The 18,595-nt window shown below is 41.7% G+C and overlaps 1 protein-coding gene across 1 annotated transcript in view; it reads right to left on the bottom strand.

The window, feature by feature from the left end:
• Positions 1-18,595, bottom strand: part of camta1b (calmodulin binding transcription activator 1b) — a 211,043-nt gene that overhangs the window by 94,191 nt on the left and 98,257 nt on the right. The window contains exon 4 of the mRNA XM_030777032.1: positions 5,618-5,685. Within this exon, the coding sequence (XP_030632892.1) occupies positions 5,618-5,685 (68 nt within the window). The remainder of the gene's footprint in view (positions 1-5,617; positions 5,686-18,595) is intronic.

The following is an 18,595-nucleotide window of genomic DNA, read 5'->3' as shown; positions in this document are numbered from 1 at the left end:
TCACTAAACATATACGGAGTGTGTCGAGTACCTACTCCAGTTCTTGGGAGTCTGGACTTACTAGTTCAGCTCGGGAGTCCAGACTCCTGATGATATAGCTGATGAGGGCTGCTGGCTAGTGCTAGTTAGCTCTGTCCGCTAGCAGATGTCACATCTCCAGACATTTAGGACTTTCAAGGAGGTGCTATTGACCCGTATTCGAATTCTGAAATATTCATTTCTCATGTGAAAAATCTTAAAAACTACATTTGGTGTCAGAACAACAGTCATAATACGAAACTTACAGTTACGTGGTAGTTCGTCTGCTGCCATAGCCGCCACTTTGTGTGGAATTTAGGTGAAATGCATTCTGGGAAACTTCACTCCCCAAGTCCACACAAGTCACCTCCTGATGCATCCTTGATGAAACCCACGAATCAAGGACACTTCTGAAGATTTGATGTGTACTTGGCTAGATGCGAACTTTCAATTGAAACAGTACTTGGGCCGTGACTGATGGCGTTTCAACAAATCCATGAGAACTCAAGTACAGAGAAGAACGCATATTAGCCATTTCTCAGTATGGAGTACGTCATGTACAGACTCCAGTTCTTGGGAGTTCGGACTTGCTAGTTCATCTTGGGACTCCAGACTCCCAATGATGGCTAGGGCTAGGCAGTCCGGTCCGCAAGCAGATGTCACATCTCCGAATATTTAGGACAGGAGGTGCTACTGACCCATATTTGCATTCTGAAATATTCATTTTTCATGTGGAAAAATCTTAAAAACTACATTTGGTGACAGAACAACAGTCATAATATGAAACTTACAGTTATATTATATTGGGTGGAAATGCATTCTGGGAAACTTCACTCCCCAAGTCCACACAAGTCACCTCCTGTTGATCCTTGATAAAACCCACGCATCGAGGATACATCCAGGTATTTGACCTGTACTTGGCTGGATATGAACTTTGAATTGGAACAGTACTCGGGCTGTGGCTGACATTTCACAAGTCCACAAGAACGCAAGTACAAAGAAGAACGCATATTGAGAAACGGCTATGCTAATTTAGTTGCTAAGTTACAGCTACATTATGGAATCGGAGAGGCAACTGAGTTTTTAATTTTAGGTCCGCACACAGAGATGTAGAAAAGAGGGCATACTCACTCTCTCACTCATTTTCAAAGCCTGTTATCCTAACTGGTCGTGGGGGGTGCTGGAGCCTACCCCAGCGTTCACCTGGCGAGAGGCGGGGAAACACCGTGGACAGGTTGCCAGTCCGTTGCAGGAGAGGGCACACTGTATTTTGTCAGGTATCACTTTATTTGCTAACATTTCTCTTGACTGACCATCAGAGCATGAAAAGGTTATGCATTTAACATGCGTGGCTAAAGCTACACTGTATTCACTTGGATCACAATGCGCACCTGACTGAATGGCGTGGACATTTGTATCGCAGTTTTGGTCTCGGTTTCAGAACCATTACGCCGTTAGAGCTCATGTCTGCTGAATAACATGCCAAACTACAGCCACACATCACATTTTAACACTGACTTTCCATGGAAATGCAGAGGGGCATATATTTCTGATCATATATTTCTTATGAGCATCCCTGCTCTTTGAATAATACAAAGAACTGTCTATGTACTGGTATATGCATTATATAGTGCATATAAGCTCCTATTTCAAACGACAGGTTATTTTTGTCTTCCGTATTCAGAACGTGTTGTCATTTCTGCATTCCAGGAGAATAGTCATTGAGATGACAGTTATTTATTTAGTATTAAGACATATAACATCAGGAGATCAGATAATCTTTACCTCACCTTAGCCCTCTCTGCACAAATACACAGACTTCCATTAGTTCTGTTTCAAAGTGCCCGCTCTGAATTTGCACATGAATAAGAGCGAGGTTGTTTAATTATGCCCAGAGACGCTCAACGCGCAGAGCAGGAAGGAGAGAAGGCAGAGTCACAAAGCAAATCAGCTAAATTAAACTTTGACAAAACAGTCACGCATGCATTGGTATTCTTTACTTGCCATTGTTTAGATGAGGAAAAAGGGCTCTTTTTATTTCTCTGTATAGAGGGAGAGAGGCTGCGAGGCAATGAATACTTTGGCAGGCGCGGTGAAGACCCAGGCATGACTGGGAAAGTGAGAGAGCCTCAGAGAGCCTCTAATTGACTGTGTGAGGGGACTGTGTGTGTGTATGCTGAGTGGCATTTGCAGACAGTTACTGAGTGCCTTTAGTGCTGCACACAACAGAAACTGTGCCAACATTTACATTGTATGCATACACACACATACATACGCGCACACACATACATACGCGCGCGCGCACACGCACACACACACAAAAACTAAGAAATGCGTGCTAGAATAGGAGCATAGAAATCTTATACATACATAAATAGATACAGAATATCTGTCAAATATCTGTTGAATCCATGCAAAGAGCTGCAGTTATATTAACGTGTAAGAATTGCAGTAAATAAATATGAACCTGCTGAATATATTCTGTATGACACATGCTGAGCAATGAAAAAAAAAATCTTTCAGGAAATCCCCAAACACTATAAAAATCCTCATCACTTCCTGATGTTTGTAAGGGTACAAAAAGCCAGTCCTTTTACAGGAGTTAAGTGCAGTCAGCTTGGTGTAACAGTCTTGCTCCAGAGTGTAGGTGGGCTGGGTTTAACCACAGTTTGAAGTGTTGGCATGCACTGGTTCTGAAACCTTACTGACAGCCCCAAGATACAACAGCTTCATTAAAACGAGGAGTAACTGGCTGGATTAAACAGCCATGGCAAATCACACTCTGAAATCAGTCCTATTATGTAAAGGCAGGCTGGGAGCGATAGAAGGCTGTTCATGCCATGCAGCTCTCTCTCTCTCTCTCTCTCTCTCTTTCCTTCTCTCTCTCTCTCCTTCTGTCTCCCCCCATCCGCCAAACAGACAGACACATGAAAACACATAAACACACACAAACGCACAGAGGGAGAGAGAGAGAGAGAGAGAGAGAGAGAGACAGACAGACAGAGAGACAGAGAGAAAGAGATAGACACAGACACAATCACACACTCACATGCAGTTTGTGTTTGGAGGCTTCAAGTGGGCAGTCAATTCTCTGCGAAGTCATGACCTCATGCTGTCATTCATTGCAATCCTGTCATTATTATTTCATTATCAAGCTGTTTTAAGATGCTCCTCTCTGATTTGACCTACATACATCAACACTTCAACCATAAGGTCCTGTGTTAGTACTGAAAGCAAAATCCTCTCTTTTCTTTATGGATCTACACTCACCATTTAATGCAAGTGAGATATCAGTCACCAAGCACTGTATATATATTATATGTATGTACATATGTATACATTGTTTTCCCAATAATACGTCTGAATATGTCAGTCCAAAGTAACTATGGGTCCAAGTTACCCTGAATATCAGATTTTACAATTAATATTTTTCTTTTCTTTCTTTCTTTCTTTCTTTTTTTTTTTTAAAAAAAAAAACAATATTAAGAACAAAAACATATTTGCTTTGTTGCACAAATTCAGTGTCTGACAATACTTCCCCTGCTGATTAAAAAGCAAACATCCAACTCTGAAGCATCTTTGTTATGATTAATTTGATTAGTATTACGTCTGGGACTAATCCCAGATTTCAAAAAATATTTCTGTAATTTGTGAGGAATAACTGGAGCATAAAAATTTCTCTAAGATCACTGTTAGGCATTGTTGGAAGAAAAAAAACCCCTTTTTTTTAAGCAGTTGTTTGTGCCTCTTTCTTGCTGTTAATATTCGGTCAAGTAGACACATTTTTGCAGGGCTAAATATGGGTCAGGTCACCTCTGACTTCATGATTTATATATATATATTTTCTTTTTTTTTGTGTTGCTGCATAAATTATTACTCAAATCTGATTACAGAAAAATCAAAAGGTTATGCCACAGTAATTGCAAACCAAAACTTTCTGTGAAGGTTTGTCTGTGAGCCCACAAAAAAGAGAATCTAATTTGAAAGTACCTTTGTTATCCTAAAGTGTCTTTGTTAATCATCTCGATTAGTACCATAGCTGAGACAAATGACGATGATGAAGATTTTTGTATGTGTAAAAAAAAACCCAGTAGAGCTTACAGTCGGTAAAGAATCATTGGTTTAGACTGCGGGGAGAAAAGACTGTCCTTTACTCTGTCTTTCGCCTTTTGGTTTGTATTTGGTCAGGTGTATTCATGCCCTCTGTGACAGACAAGTGTTAGTCAGGTTACCTCAGGTCACTGAATCATCAACACTGAGTTAATAACACTCCTACACATCACCTCCCAGTTTTCCTTTTCATATTGTAAGTCAGCAGGAGACTCTTGTGTGTTGATAATGAAATACAGAAATGATCTCCTCTGACTTCCTCACAGTATGCAAATATGCATGTCAGTATGCATGGGGAGTATGTCTTAGAAATATAACAGTATACAGACCTCACAGCTCAGCACACATCATAGCTTTAGAGTCACGTATGGGAACATTTGGCCAATAAAAGAAAAGAAATGCAAAATGTAGCAATGCTTTTCAGGAAATAACGGCCTGTCCTTTTCTCTCAAAGCGAAACGATCCTTTAGGGGAAGAATTTTAAAACATGGTTTGGCACACGTCCCTTCAGCTGGTTATTTAAATAAGACGACACACCTGTTTTTAAGTCACGTACATTTCCTCGTACGTGACTATACGTGTGATAATTAGATCACGTCTGGTTTGGAGTTTTGTACATTGCATTAACCCTTGCTCAGTGGAAAATTAATTGATTTGCAGTGTGTACTCAGCCCCGTACCAAATAGTTCAGTATAAATATATGTACCATCATGTTCCCAGTATGTGTGGCAGAATGCATGCTGTATTATTAGAGATAAAACGAACAGCGTCAGACACTGGAATTTTTTTTCTGTGTAATATGTTTGTAACCCCTGGCTAGTGAAGCATTTTGCTAAATTTCAAATCATTGGAGACGTGCTGTACAACATCTGCGTGAATGCTACTGTATGTTACAATTTAAGCCCTGCCACAACCTCAGTACAAACAAGTACAACTGTAATTTACATAACCAAAACAGAACAACAACGAAAAGTGCAAATAATGTCAATACTATTACCACAGTTTCTACTGACATGTCAGAGGCTGTTTGTCTTTGTACTCTTTAGCAGTCCAGAGTTACAGCAACATTATGACAATAATCATATTTACATAATATACATAGCATTAGCAATAAGATCAGATCTGGACAATTATCTAGGCCCTGGTCAGGTAATATTTTAGATCTTTAACTGCCATGTAGTTTCATTGAGAGACTGATATGTTGCCCAAGCCTGCTGCATTAACGCTAACATTAGTAGCGTCAGCGAGGAAAAAGGGCATTATACTAATAGACCCAGCCACATCTCACGGCATAAGTAGCCATTAATATTCCATTATCTGTCTGGACATCACACTAGAAAGCATTGAAATGGGCAGCTTGTCAGGTAAGGTGTTTCCATACTATTTTATGTGTTTGAAAGAAAGGATAAGGGTAAAAAAAAGCTTTTAGTAGGAAATATAGCACTGACAAATCAAACAGGTGTTGGAGCGACTGGAGTGGTTTTCTCACCTTGTTTTAGGGGATGTAGTTAGCCACTCCTCATGCTTTTCAAACGTTATCAAGTAGGCTGCAATCTCCTAGAAAAGAAGAAACAAAGAGAATTTTGAGCCTTTATACATACAGTATGTCTCACGCAAAGTACCTTGATCTCTTTTATTTCACTCATGCACCTCTTTGGTGAAGAACAAGGTAAACAAAAACTGACGCGCTTGACAGCGATGAAATGACAACAATGTCAATGTCTTTTGCTCTCTGTTTTCCTAACAATCTCGACGTCTTTGTCTCATTCCTAACATCACAGATATCTTCGGTTAAACCAAGACATTGTCTCTCTTTCTTTTGCTGGAAAGACACAGGGGCTTTGATCACACTGCAGATAAACTCATCAGGGTGCAGAACAGTGGACTGATACTTCAGCAATAATGCCCAACAGCTCTGTCTGTCACTCTTTCTCTCTGATTAGTAAAAAAGGAAAACACATTTGAAGCCACCCGTAACATTCTACATCTATCAAATAATAATAAAATTAATTAAAAAAAAAAATCACATCTTCCTTCTGATTTGGAATTGTTCTACTTTAATCATAAAATGAAATTTGACTCATTTTGAAACACACCAAAACAGCAATTCAAATAAGAAAGCAGTGTGAATGAAGGGAGCAGTTTAAACTGGTTTAAGCCCACAGGTGCGGATTAATAATGGGTCTCTGGACCGTCTCCGAGTAGAGATAAAAGAGTTCTAGACATTTCCAGATGACCTGGCCATGACCAGTGACAGTTGCATTGCTCCGGGGGACTACAGCCAATCAGAGCACTATATCAACCCATCTTCCTTTTGACAAGGAAACAGAAAAACCCTGTTGACTCTGTGTGCAAATATTGCAACTGATGTCAAGTAAGCAACAAGGGCAATGTTCAAATTCATTTTTACAGAGGTCTAAGATCCAGTACAAAAGGCTTTCATACGCTTTTTTTTTTTCAGCTGATAAATGTTTTTCGTTCATGAGCCTCTGTGTAGAATTCAAATTGAAGCTTCTGCAGCAGTGACTGGAAACATGTCCAAAAAAAGTAAGCACGTTCATCACCGTGTATGATAGTGACTGTGCATGGAAACTTATGTAATGCAGAGAAAACATTAGGCATGGGAAATATGAGAACAATAGCCACTCCAAAGGACAGGTGGATCAGAATGCACCTCAACTGTTAGAGGAGAAAAGCATTTTATCTGACTGTCATGGGTGTGACCTTTCAAACCTGGGCTGGATCTCTGCATCTCGGCCATATGCTGCACTCACCGTGCCACTGTGCGGGGGGAGGGGCACACGCTTGAGGAAGTGTATTGGTACACGCCTGGCGCTTTCACCTCTAAACACCGTGTCAGAGATAATGTAGTGTCACTTTAACCCCACTGACCTCTGCACACGGTGGCTATGGCTGAAATGGGTATGACAGACAAACAACGCAGGAACCAATAACAGAACGACGCCGAACGCGAGACTGCTAGTATGATCAAAAAGGACCATAAAATGTCTTTTCTCAGAGAGAGGAGGCAGAAATGACTTGATATGTAACCTAAGATTTCACGATAAAGGTCGGTCAAATCTCCTTAACAATCAAATACAATTTAACAATATGAGCCCATAAAGACATTCTGGGGCCATCAGTTTTCTCTTGGATCTGTTTGACCTGCCCAAGGCTTCTTTCACTGAAAATCAACAGAGGACTCCGGAGCTCAGGCTATCTTGATTAGCCAACCTCACCACTGTGCCCATTGTTTCTATCTTTTTGTGAATACATTTTTGGATCTCTGTATTGCATCCCTTTGGTATCTGTGATACAAACTGCCTTTGTCTTCCTGTTTACTGTTGGGGCAGGTTTTCATTATCTGACTCTGATTGTTTGTCAGTGCAGGACCCTCACGTCTCCTGGTGCCAGCACTGATCCAGTGAAAGGCAAATAATGAGCCTCTCTAATTTGGCAAACAAGCATAAAGACAGGCATAAAGAAGAGAAAGGCTTCATCAAATTCAGTTTATTCAGGAGTCAATTCTCTACGGCTTGTTAGTCCTCACTGTCCTTTTTTTTTTTTCTTTCTCTAGGCTGCATGTTTTCAGTCAACTTCTCTTCCTTTTTCTGGCCCAAACCATCCCCCCCCCCCCAACACCTTCTGTCACTTTCCACAAAACACTGTCTCCTCTCTTTGCTCTCTTTACTATTCCTATTATTACTCTGCTCCTTCACTCTTTGCTTCAGCTTAGAGATGTAGTCACCGCAGAGATTATATGACAAAGTCGTTCTGCATTGAAATGAAGATGAAGGCCTCAGGGCTCTGTGTTCTGCTAGAGAACCCCCCCCCCCCTCCCCACTGCCTCAACCCTCCCATCCCCTCCCCACCACCACCACCATCACACTGACTTCCTCCGCCCTCAGGGCCAGTCACTCAGCTTCCAGGGAGCCTGCTCTAGGCTGCTTATTCTCTAACCCACAGTTAACCTGAAGGGCGGCGCCTGAGCCTCCTCTGACTGTGAATGAGACTCACTGTTCTCCAAGTTGGCAATGAGAAGCCGTGACATGCGAAACTCCTCAAAGTGTTCTTTTAACTACAATGGGGGGTGGGGGTGGTGGGGGGGGGGTGCAGATCTGGAGTTGAGAGGCACTGGGGAGAGGGCTGCAGACAAACAAGAGACGCCTCCTCAACCTGCTCTGTACGACGTCTGTCTCTCTTTCTCCTTCAGCTCACATCACCGCGCTTGTTGCTTGACTTTATGAAATGCAAATTGGTCTCTTGAGGATATCAGCTTTGAGGCATCTCATGATTCACAGCAAAAGAAGACATCAACCTACTACCTTGCTCAAAAAGGCCATCTTTGCCACTGGCCCGAATTTTTGAACTGTGTATAAAAGAAAGAAAGAAAAAAAAAAAAATCAGTAAAGCTGCACTGAGGTGTCACGGCTGCAAAGTAGCTGTGAAAACACTTGTTGTTTCTGTTTGCAGACCTACTTGGATGCAAAATGGAAATACTATCACTTTCAATTACAGCTGCTTATTAATTCAAAGCATCTGTGGCCCTTTGATGAGGTTCTCTGTTGAGCTGATCAAGGCACTGTCCCATTTAAATTGAGGTGAAGCCTTTGTTGTATCATTAGAGTTATCCGCAGCTAACCCCGCGTAGTGAGGAAAATGCCTGAGTAAACACAACCATCATGGAACCTCATAGTTCACAGTTTTACATTAGAGGTAATGTTAGCCAAATTTAAGGCTAAAAGTATGCTGTTACAGCTATTCATAGAATTACGATGAAATTCTGTCATTTTTCATTTAACGGTTTGGCAGTGAAGCTGAGAAGTGAGCCGCGGGGTACTTTATCAGGAAGGGTCATCCAGAAAGTCCATTTGATTAAATAATGACTAAAATAAAGCATTCTTAAATGCAAACTGCCTCCGAGGCATGTCAGACAGAGAGAGAGAGAGAGCAAAGAACTTTCATCCTTACAAATTTGCACTTATCCTGCTGCAGGCTAAAGGAGATACTATACAGCAGGCTGAATCTCAGTAAGTGACCTCACCTATTACTCTAGGTTCTCAGCCTTATGAATTCCATATTTCCATCGACTTTCTCAATCCCCACAGCCTTCCTCAAACCTGCATAATCTGACTGGTTGCCAGCGGATGAAATTAATATTAGTCAATCCCACCTCCCACCAATCCCAACTGAGACGCTCTTAAAAACGGCAGAATCTGATCGTAAGGATTCTAGACAGAATTAATCTTAGTGGGTTTCATTCCCAACTCTCAGCAGCATCTCTCTAAACCTGAATAATCCAGTAGTTCCTTTAAGGCGGTCTAGCGCCCAGACCAGACGGGATTTGAAGTCAGAATGGAGGGGAAGGAAGAGGAAAAATTGACATGTCCATATAGCCTTGCTAATACTGAGAGATACTGTGAGGTACATAGACAAAATGAGCTGAAACTATGTAAAGAGGATATATCATATCTTATTCAGTTATTTATGGTTTGAAGTGATGTAAAATAAATAAATAAATAAAGTGTATAAATCATGAATTCTCCACACATAGCACGAGGAGAATAAATGTTGTGAGATAGTGCGGCGCGCTGATGCCAAAATGTGACCTTCCATGGACCCAGACGGTGGAACCCTTACAAATTCTGTCACCGCACTAGCAAGCTGACAACCTGCATTCCAGCAGTGCGGTAAGGCCGTCCCATTGGCTGAATATTTGACACTAACCTGAAACACCATGTACGCATAAGTAAACAGTTCAAGTGAGATACGTTTTTGAAGAGCTGGTGTGTGAGTGGTGTGCTCTTGCAAAATTAAACAAAGTGTTTTGAGAGCGAAGACAGTTATCCATGTGTGCAATTGGTTGTTTGAGCGTATACAATGGTAACCTGAGCAGGCAAACCTGAACTTTGCTTTGGCTTTAATACATGCTCAGCTTACAAAACGTACAAAATGTGAACTGAGCATAGAGTATGCACATCTAAAATTTTTTGATCCTGCGTTAAAAGGCATATTGTTCCTACCACTGAATTGTTGCTGAGCCGGTATATTTGTGCCCATATTAGTAATAAGAATATTCATATGATAAACGCATCCAAATATTTTTTTTTGTGTAATTACATGGATAAACTATAGAGCACCCATAATCCATGCTACATTTTGAGGCAATATGGTGTGGGAAGAGGTTTGAAATGAAATCAAAGCCATAGTCATCTTAATAATCATTATCAAATTCACCTTTTCCAATTCTATATCCCTTCTCTCCACCTACACAGTCAAGAAGAAATCACAAAGTCTCTGTGAGTAAATTGACACTGCACATTAAAAAGTGGGCGAGGAAATTGAGTCATTAATCATAACGCCAAAAGCCCCCACTCCAATCCTGGCCCGGTCCTCTCATACACGCTCTCACACGCACATACCCCTAACGTGACACGCACTGACTGCTCTGGCCCTGCTGAACAAAGAAGATAAATATTTTCCTCCAACCGCCATTTGCCAGTGTCTCTCTCATTCAGAAGCGGGGAAAGCCACAGCAGTGGCCTGTTTGATGAGTGGCCCACAGTAGTTGGACTGGCTGCACAATGGCTCAAGTACAGAGATGTTGGTGGAGAGGCTGAAAACATCAATGATTAATATCAAAGCCAGAACTGGCACGAGACTGAAAAGGTACAGTTACACCTTTAAAATGGCATAAGAACCGATGTCCATTGATGGCAATGATGACACAGGTCAGCTGAGGATCACTGAGAACTGTCTCGTTGGAGAGCCCCTCTATCATTATGGTAATGGTCAGTATTGTGCCAGACCCACAGAGAACCCACAGTAAACATCCCTGGGAAAACACCCAGACTCTTCAGTATATTAGCCACATTCTGTCAGCCATCAGTTGTTTCGTCAGAAAGCTGCCAGCTATCTCTGTATCAGCCCAGAGAAAACAAAAAACAAAAAACAAAAAAAAACAACAACAACAACAAAAAAAAACTGCTGCCACGCGGAATGAGAAACAGAGAAAATCCATTGGGCAAAGTTTCTGTTGATGTTGTTGTTTGCGTTGTTGTTGGCGTTGAAAGACTGATTGTGAATTTATGTATGTTCACATCCCAAGCGTCATTTCACTCCTGTTTAGGCTTAACCCACATCACTCAGCTCTAGATCCAGCTGTTAGAGGATATGTAAACAGTTTTGTGCATATGACCAGTTGCACCGGGTGCTGATGTCTGTTTTTAGTGAATTAATATTAATGTGGAAACAGGTTCCAAGGTATGGGGTGTGTTCAAATGAATAATGAAAGAATGCTGAGACTGGGTCTGATCCAACTAAGGCATTTCATGTTTAAAATGCACCCATTCTTTCCCGTCTCCCGCTGCCCATGGCTTCTCTAGCATCGATGGCAAAAGTTCAGATTCTCAGGGCCAAGCCGTCTGTTAGCCTAGATAATACATCACACAGGAATCAATGTGGGATCGATGGAGAGTCCTAAAGGAGGAGCGAGCTTTGGCTGGGCCACTGTAGTCCAGGCCTGTGTCTCTGTTACCTCCTCCTCCAAGCAACTGGAGCACTGACAGTGGACACAGCTTCCTTAGCTCAAGGCTCTTTCTCTCATTGTGTCTCACATTCTTTTTACTTTCTCTTTTTCTTATTCTGTCCAACTCCTTCACTCTATCACTACTCTCTCTCTCTCTCTCTCTCTCTCTCTCTCTCTCTTTGTCTGTATGTCTCTTTCTTTCTCTCTTGAGGTAGCCTTGTCCCAGCTCTGGCTTATTTGTTTGTGTTTGTGAGCCCTAAAGCTTAGGTGGTGATAAGGATTCTTATGGAGGAGAGGCATGAGAGAGAGGTGGAGGGATGGGTAGAGAGAACTGGCACTTAGCAAGATTGTTTTTCCTCTTGTTCAAGTGGCAAGGCTGCTGCCGTCAGTGATAAAAATGAAACTATCATTTGGGAGGATGTTATCGGTTAGCGAAGAGAGGGAGAGGGGGAGAGAGAGAGAGAGGAAGTATGATTGCTCCATCTCCTTCTTTCTCTCACATAGAAATGTCAAACAAAACACATGGAATATGCGTGACAAAAACGCATCTGTCTGTAGTTATCAATTAATACATTTTTCCAGCCTATAAATGGCGAAACCCCATCACCATTAGGCTTCAACCCCACCATCTCCCCATTATGACATAGCTCTGAAAGGTTTATTTATTAATTTAATTATTCCTTAAAACTTCTCCACTTTTTATTTGTTTATTTATTATTATTTTTTTGACTTGACCAACTGGTTGTCTTTTCCCATGTGCACAGTCATGCAGGAAATAGCTCATTCACTCTACAACGAGTGAGGATGATTGATAGCGAATGCAATTAATAGCTGCCTCTGAAGATTAATTAAAAACAACAAAAGCAAAACAGGAAACATCCAGTCAGCTTAAAGAGGTAACAAACTACAAGGCTAGGTCAGGGAACAAAGAAAATAGCATGAGATGCTTCCGTAGACTCCGTCACTGGATTTCCTATCAGCCAGCAGTCAGCAGCATTGGCCAAAATTAGATAAAGAGAACAATGAAAGAGCATGAAACAAAAAGGAGCACAGCAGGGGAGAGAATGACACCACATGGGTGCCCCGCCCCCCCTGTCAGAGGGCACTCAGAGTGAAGGTCGAATCCTAGGCAGTTGGGCCCAATAGGAGCGGCGGGGCTGCCAGTATGCTCCCGATGGGAGGAGAGTGATGGAACGATCCACGCTTATTCCACGACACTCTGGCCCGTCCGGAATACATGATCCGACAGAGACAGGCAAGCGGGAAGATGTGTCCTCAGTCTCGCCTGGGATCTACTCCAGAAACAGCGCGTCATTCCTTGGCAGGAATTGTGAACGGGGTTTGTGTGTGCGTGTTTGTGTGTGTGTGTGTGTGTGTGTGTGTGTGTGTATGTGCATGCGCGTGCAGTTGTGAACACAATAGGATATTGAATTTCCCCCCACTCGCCTCGGAAATGGCCTGATTCAGTGAGCTCCCTCAGTCGACAGTTTGGTAGTGTCAGATCAGTGAATCCTCCAGGTGTGTGTGTGCATGTGTGTGTGTGTGTGTGAATGACTGTGTAACCTGTGGGCAGGCAGACAAAGCACGTACATACACACTTAAAACACAAAACATACATGTAAGTTCTTCAACACAAACGAAAGCAAAAACGTATAAACCAAGTTTTTAAGCCCTGCTCAGATACATTCAAAAGCCCTGTGCTAACACTGTGATATTTCTCTTATGTGCTTTTACGCTTGTTGAGTCTTGTCACGCGCAGTATTGCATCCCTTCTGTTTTCCCTTGGGTCATAAGTTCAGCATCCAACCATTTGAAACTTATCAAAACCACTGACCCACAAACACCTGAGCTCACACTGTAAAGAACGGACTCAAACACTACAGGAGCCGTCCATCTGGCGTGGCCATGACTCATGCAGGGGCTGGGGGGGAGACTCTCACCGCTAAAACGTCAAACTATCAAACTGAACTGCTGATGGGGATTGATAAAGATGGACACAAGTGAAGAGCAGGCCAATACCAGAGGATGTTTGGAGAGAAAAATCAGTGTGCACTCAGCACAGACATCCAGACAACATCTGAAGCAGTGTTCCTCTGGAAGCTTGTCTACACAGAAAGAGAGAGAGAGAGAGAGGCCCAAACAGACAAAGAGTTGCTATAGCATAATACATTTTCAGAGGAGGGTCTGAAGGGGGAATGCATGGAACTGCCTCTTTCTTTATGCATCAGAGGGAGGACAGTATAGAGGGCCCTACAGAGAACTGTCAAAGGACAGAGTCAACCAGAGGGCAGTCAGTCTGAGAGATCATTCCCCTAGTCACCCCAGAGAGAATTAAGTGGGATTTAATAAGAGTACAGAGTGCACAATCTAAAAAAAAAAAAAGTTAATACGCTCCCCTCATATCCCTTTCAATTCTTCCCTCTGTAAAACCTCTGAATAAGGTTTTTTTTTTTTTTAAGCTTTTTGTTTAACTTTGACTCACCGTGTTGCTTTGTTTGCAAATCTAAAATTCTCTTTGTTTGAATGTCTTTCTTTTCGCCCTGCCATCCCACTGGATTCATCTTTTTCTTAATCACAGGGTGGTGACAGGTGTTAATTAAGGTGTGTTTGCCCTGTCAGGGCCATCAGCGCTTGGCTGCGTTTGTTTGGCTAGGCGGCTTGGCTGTCAGGCATTTGGCACTGCTGGAAGCTGGGTGCTGACGCAGCAGTAAAGAGCCACTGTGGCTCTGAAGGTCACTGAGAGACTGAGTAGTTTCCAGCCCAGCCACCCCCAGCAGGGCTCCAGCTCCTGAGTCACGCCCGGTCTGGACCATGTCTTTGCAGTAAACCTATGAGGCACAAAATCATCCGTGGCATCCATATTCCCTGTTGCAGAACAGGTGCGGGCCCCTGCTTGGTAATTTCGCCGCGGCGTAACACGGTTAACCGTAATACCATCTATTATTACATACTGCTTGCGCCGTCGAAACAATGCATTATCTCGGATCAATAGGACAATATATGAATACATATCAAATTGTTTCTATTTACAGGCTAAGAGTAAAAGTGTTGTTCATCACAGCAAAGACTTAATCTCGTCCATTATTCAACGAAGACCATAACTGAGTCAGATAGGTGCATTACATTGTCTCTTTGTGCCTTTCTCTGTATTTCATTACACTTGGCTCTGACAGCCAGGACAGGCTGAGTACAAACTGACAAAACACTAACCTGAATGCAACAGTGTAACGTTGATTAAAAGGCTCAAAGTTTTCAACATTTCCAGACGTCTGATTTAAATGTTAAGTGGGATCAAGATGATCGGAGAATAACTTTTTCTTTCAGTTAAATAAAAGAACAGTAAAAGAAGAAAAAAAAAATGGTGACGGATGCTCTTTCATGTGTGCCCCCCCTCCACCCCACCCCCTGAAATTGCATGAGATATTTTAGCTATGATATCACAATTGCATCATTTCTTAACTTCCTTAGGACTACAAACTATACGTAGAAGACACAGCTTTTTTCCCAAATAACTTTTTTTTTTCCTTACAACATTTTTAAACAGACCTTGGGCCAGTTTTCTCTCCTCTCCTGTGAACAAGAAAAAAAAACCCAACCCTATTTTGACAAATGGTTGCAAGAAAGTTGGTAAATAAATAAATAAATTGTTGAGTGAAAAGATGAATTTGGGAGTGAGCAGCAGCCAAGGGGTAATATAATTCCCCGTCATGTATCACGGTTACTGAGTGCTACTCCGACACTCGTAGGAAAACACAAGAGTGCAGGAAAGCGGGAGATGAATTTAGCTGGGCACACAGGAGTGAGAGCCACTGTCACACCCTGCTCACTTTCTTCTACAGGAACTGCTCAAACACCAGCCCAGAAAAATCAGTACTTACTATTGAAACGTTTGGTTTGTGGTCATAAATATATGGATTAAACTGAGGCTTTGGCTTTATCAAAGACCCACTTGTGTTTTATGGTGTATTATTTTTTCGGGCACAAGCTGTACTAGAGTACTACATGTATTAGACACTGCCATTGTAATTATATACAAACGGTATACAAACACTGGCTTACAAAACTGAATCAAGGGGTACTATGAAAAAAACCATGGATGATTTGTGGTCTAGAAGAGGATCATTTATATATCTGGAGAGGGCATAAAAGTTTATTTTTTAGGTATTTATGTATTTTTCAAGTCTCAGGGTTTGTCCGTTTGGCTGACATTCCTACAAAGAATGCCTAATAGTCAGTGGCATCTTTTTCCCCTTTCTTATGATTAAATGGACCTTGTGTTGGCACTTGTGATATTTTTGCCACCTTCCACAATGAAAAATGACATATATGTTACATTGCAATGATCAAAACATCTTCAAAGTTTGAGTATGATGTTGTAGGGCATAAATTAATAAAGAAATACATTTGTAATTTATTACAATTTATAGGTATATGACAGTGGTTCATGGGAGGACTTGAAGTACCACAATTAAAACGCACAACATGTCCCATCTCTAGAACATACAAAGCCTGGCAAAGACATCAAAAGCACAAAACAGCCACACACCCTCACACATACTGAGTGCAATTCACAGGGACAGAGGAGAAATGACAAAATATCTGAAGGTTTTCAGACTTTAAAGGTCCATTATTCCCCATAGCCAGGTTAACTGTTTAGGGAGCTGTGAGACAGAGAATGAATGAGAGAGTCGTTTCACTTTTCTCTGGTGTGCCCAAGTTGCGTGCCTTTTCAGCAATTTCAATGCTTTTGCCACAGGCCAAACATAGCAAGCAGTTGGGAATGACTTATTTAACAGATAACATTTCCTCCACTGTCAGCACAAAAGGGTCTCTCTGTAAAACAAAACAGAGCCAATGTGGTGTGAAATCCAGGGTCATCGTGAGACAAATAACTCTTAAGCTAAAGGGCAATTCTGGACATGAAGAAAAAAGGGGCTGGTCTCATTCCAAACATTAATTAAAGGCAAATTCAAGACGGCAGAAACAGAGAAATAAATGCAAGTCATTGGCAACCAGGACAAGAAGAGACTTCACCAGTCTCTATTACTACATAACCAATACCCTCCACTTTATTGTTTTTGTTTTTTTTTTTTTGCTTTTTTTTTCTGGTTGCACCATTTGATTACCTTCAATTCTGCCAAGGCTTGAGGTTTATTGATTTAAACCTGTCTGATCTCCTTCTATACGTCTTGCCTGAGAGCAAAGCAAATGTTCTGTGCATGTTCTTTTAAATGACTGCCGAGCACAGCATCCATGATGAACTTTTAACCCTGCTCATAAAGCCTTGGACCCAGACGCACAGAGACATGAATAGCATGTGTACATGAAATACTGCACCAAACCCAATAGAATTTAAATACCAAGTCAAACCATAGATTATTTACTTTGAAAGAAACATACTATCAATAGCCAGCAAAGGTTTTAGCAATCCTAGCACGGTTTCCATTTTCACTCCCCTACTGGTGTCTCCATTTCTTCCTTCCTATTACACAGTACAAATTCTAGAACAAAAGAGAATGTATTAAAAACCTTTTTAATGAAGGTCTAGACATATTGGACATATTGCATTTATATAAACAATATTGTTTTTACTATTAATCAAACCACCACTAGCTAACATGTGATCCGCACCGTAAAGATGTGCATGTGGATGTAGCTTACACATTACGGGTTGGGGAAATCCACGGTTGCACAACCTGAGGAGTGAGTTGGCTGACTTGTGTTTGTAGGCATAGCCTGAGGCCAGCGAGATTTCAGCCCTGCCCACTCACTTGGAGCATCTTAGCCAAGAGCTTCAGAAAATAAAAACTCCCCCCTCCAGAAATAATCTCTTAACCAATCAATTCCTCCTGTTCTCTCATCGCATGCTTCTAACAGGACAGGATGTTTGTTGGTGAGAAGTGTATTCACTTAGGTTTTTCAGTCACTTTCTTTGTGACTACATGTGAATCTCACTTGCTTGAAAACAAAGGTTGGTAAGGGTGAGAGCTACTGCTTATTAACCAGAAACTTCTGGGATTCAGCCCTGAGCATGGTGGTTAACTTCTTACGTCCCCCTGAGGAGAACACGTAAACCCTAAGGGTACATTAGGAGTACACGGCCTCTGTCATGAAAAAGTAGTAACTGTAAATGGATCTTGTTAAGACATCTCAGTGAACATTGCAACATCTCAATAAGTGTAAAAAACAACTGTTACCGATAAACAGTGCAGATGATCAATAACAGACACGACAAGCCCTTTTACAACTTGGTTTTTGCTAAAAGAACACTGTAGGAGGGACAGACCAATGTTAGATATTGTAGGAGCTCAAAACATTTTGAACTTAAGCATGAGCCAACCTGGCAGTTCCTGAGTCTCATCATAAACAAGAGCTAAATTTACCATTTCACTATCTCTAGGCCACAAGAAGTCTGTTCAAACCACAGTCATTGGTGACAAGTGTTGTCTCCAGCACAAGGAAGCCATCACTCAGTGGCATGCTGTGATGCTGAACAGCAGTTATGAAAATAACGGATGGTAGAACACTCATCTCTGTCAGTGGGTCTCTCACTTTCAGAGTCTGATTCTCGTGACAGGTGCTAAGGTCTATCAGTCCTCTCCGCCCCCCCCATCAGTTTTCCCTGTCTGAAGCTGGAGGACCATCTCACATCAAAACCATAAGCATGTGAATGACCCATAACAGTAGAATTTGTCTGAATTTTTCAAATGTATTCAGGTCACAGAGTTGTAGCGTTTGATTTCACGGCTAAACACGTGAAACTATTTAGCGGTGAAAACAATCACTGAGCAGGAAATTCCAAAACCTACCACCACAAAGGACAAAGAGGTCTTAAAGTTAAGTTCGTACCAAGCCAAGAGGACTTAAGGACAGTTACAACAAAAAACAGAACACAACAGATGTTTGTCTTTTGGTTCTGCATGCTTAGACTTGAAAATA

The sequence above is a fragment of the Chanos chanos genome, chromosome 6, assembly GCF_902362185.1.
Source record: "Chanos chanos chromosome 6, fChaCha1.1, whole genome shotgun sequence".
Classification (NCBI taxonomy): domain Eukaryota; kingdom Metazoa; phylum Chordata; class Actinopteri; order Gonorynchiformes; family Chanidae; genus Chanos; species Chanos chanos.
The sequence above is the reverse complement of the archived record's forward strand: the minus strand, read 5'-3'. Positions and strand labels throughout refer to the sequence as shown.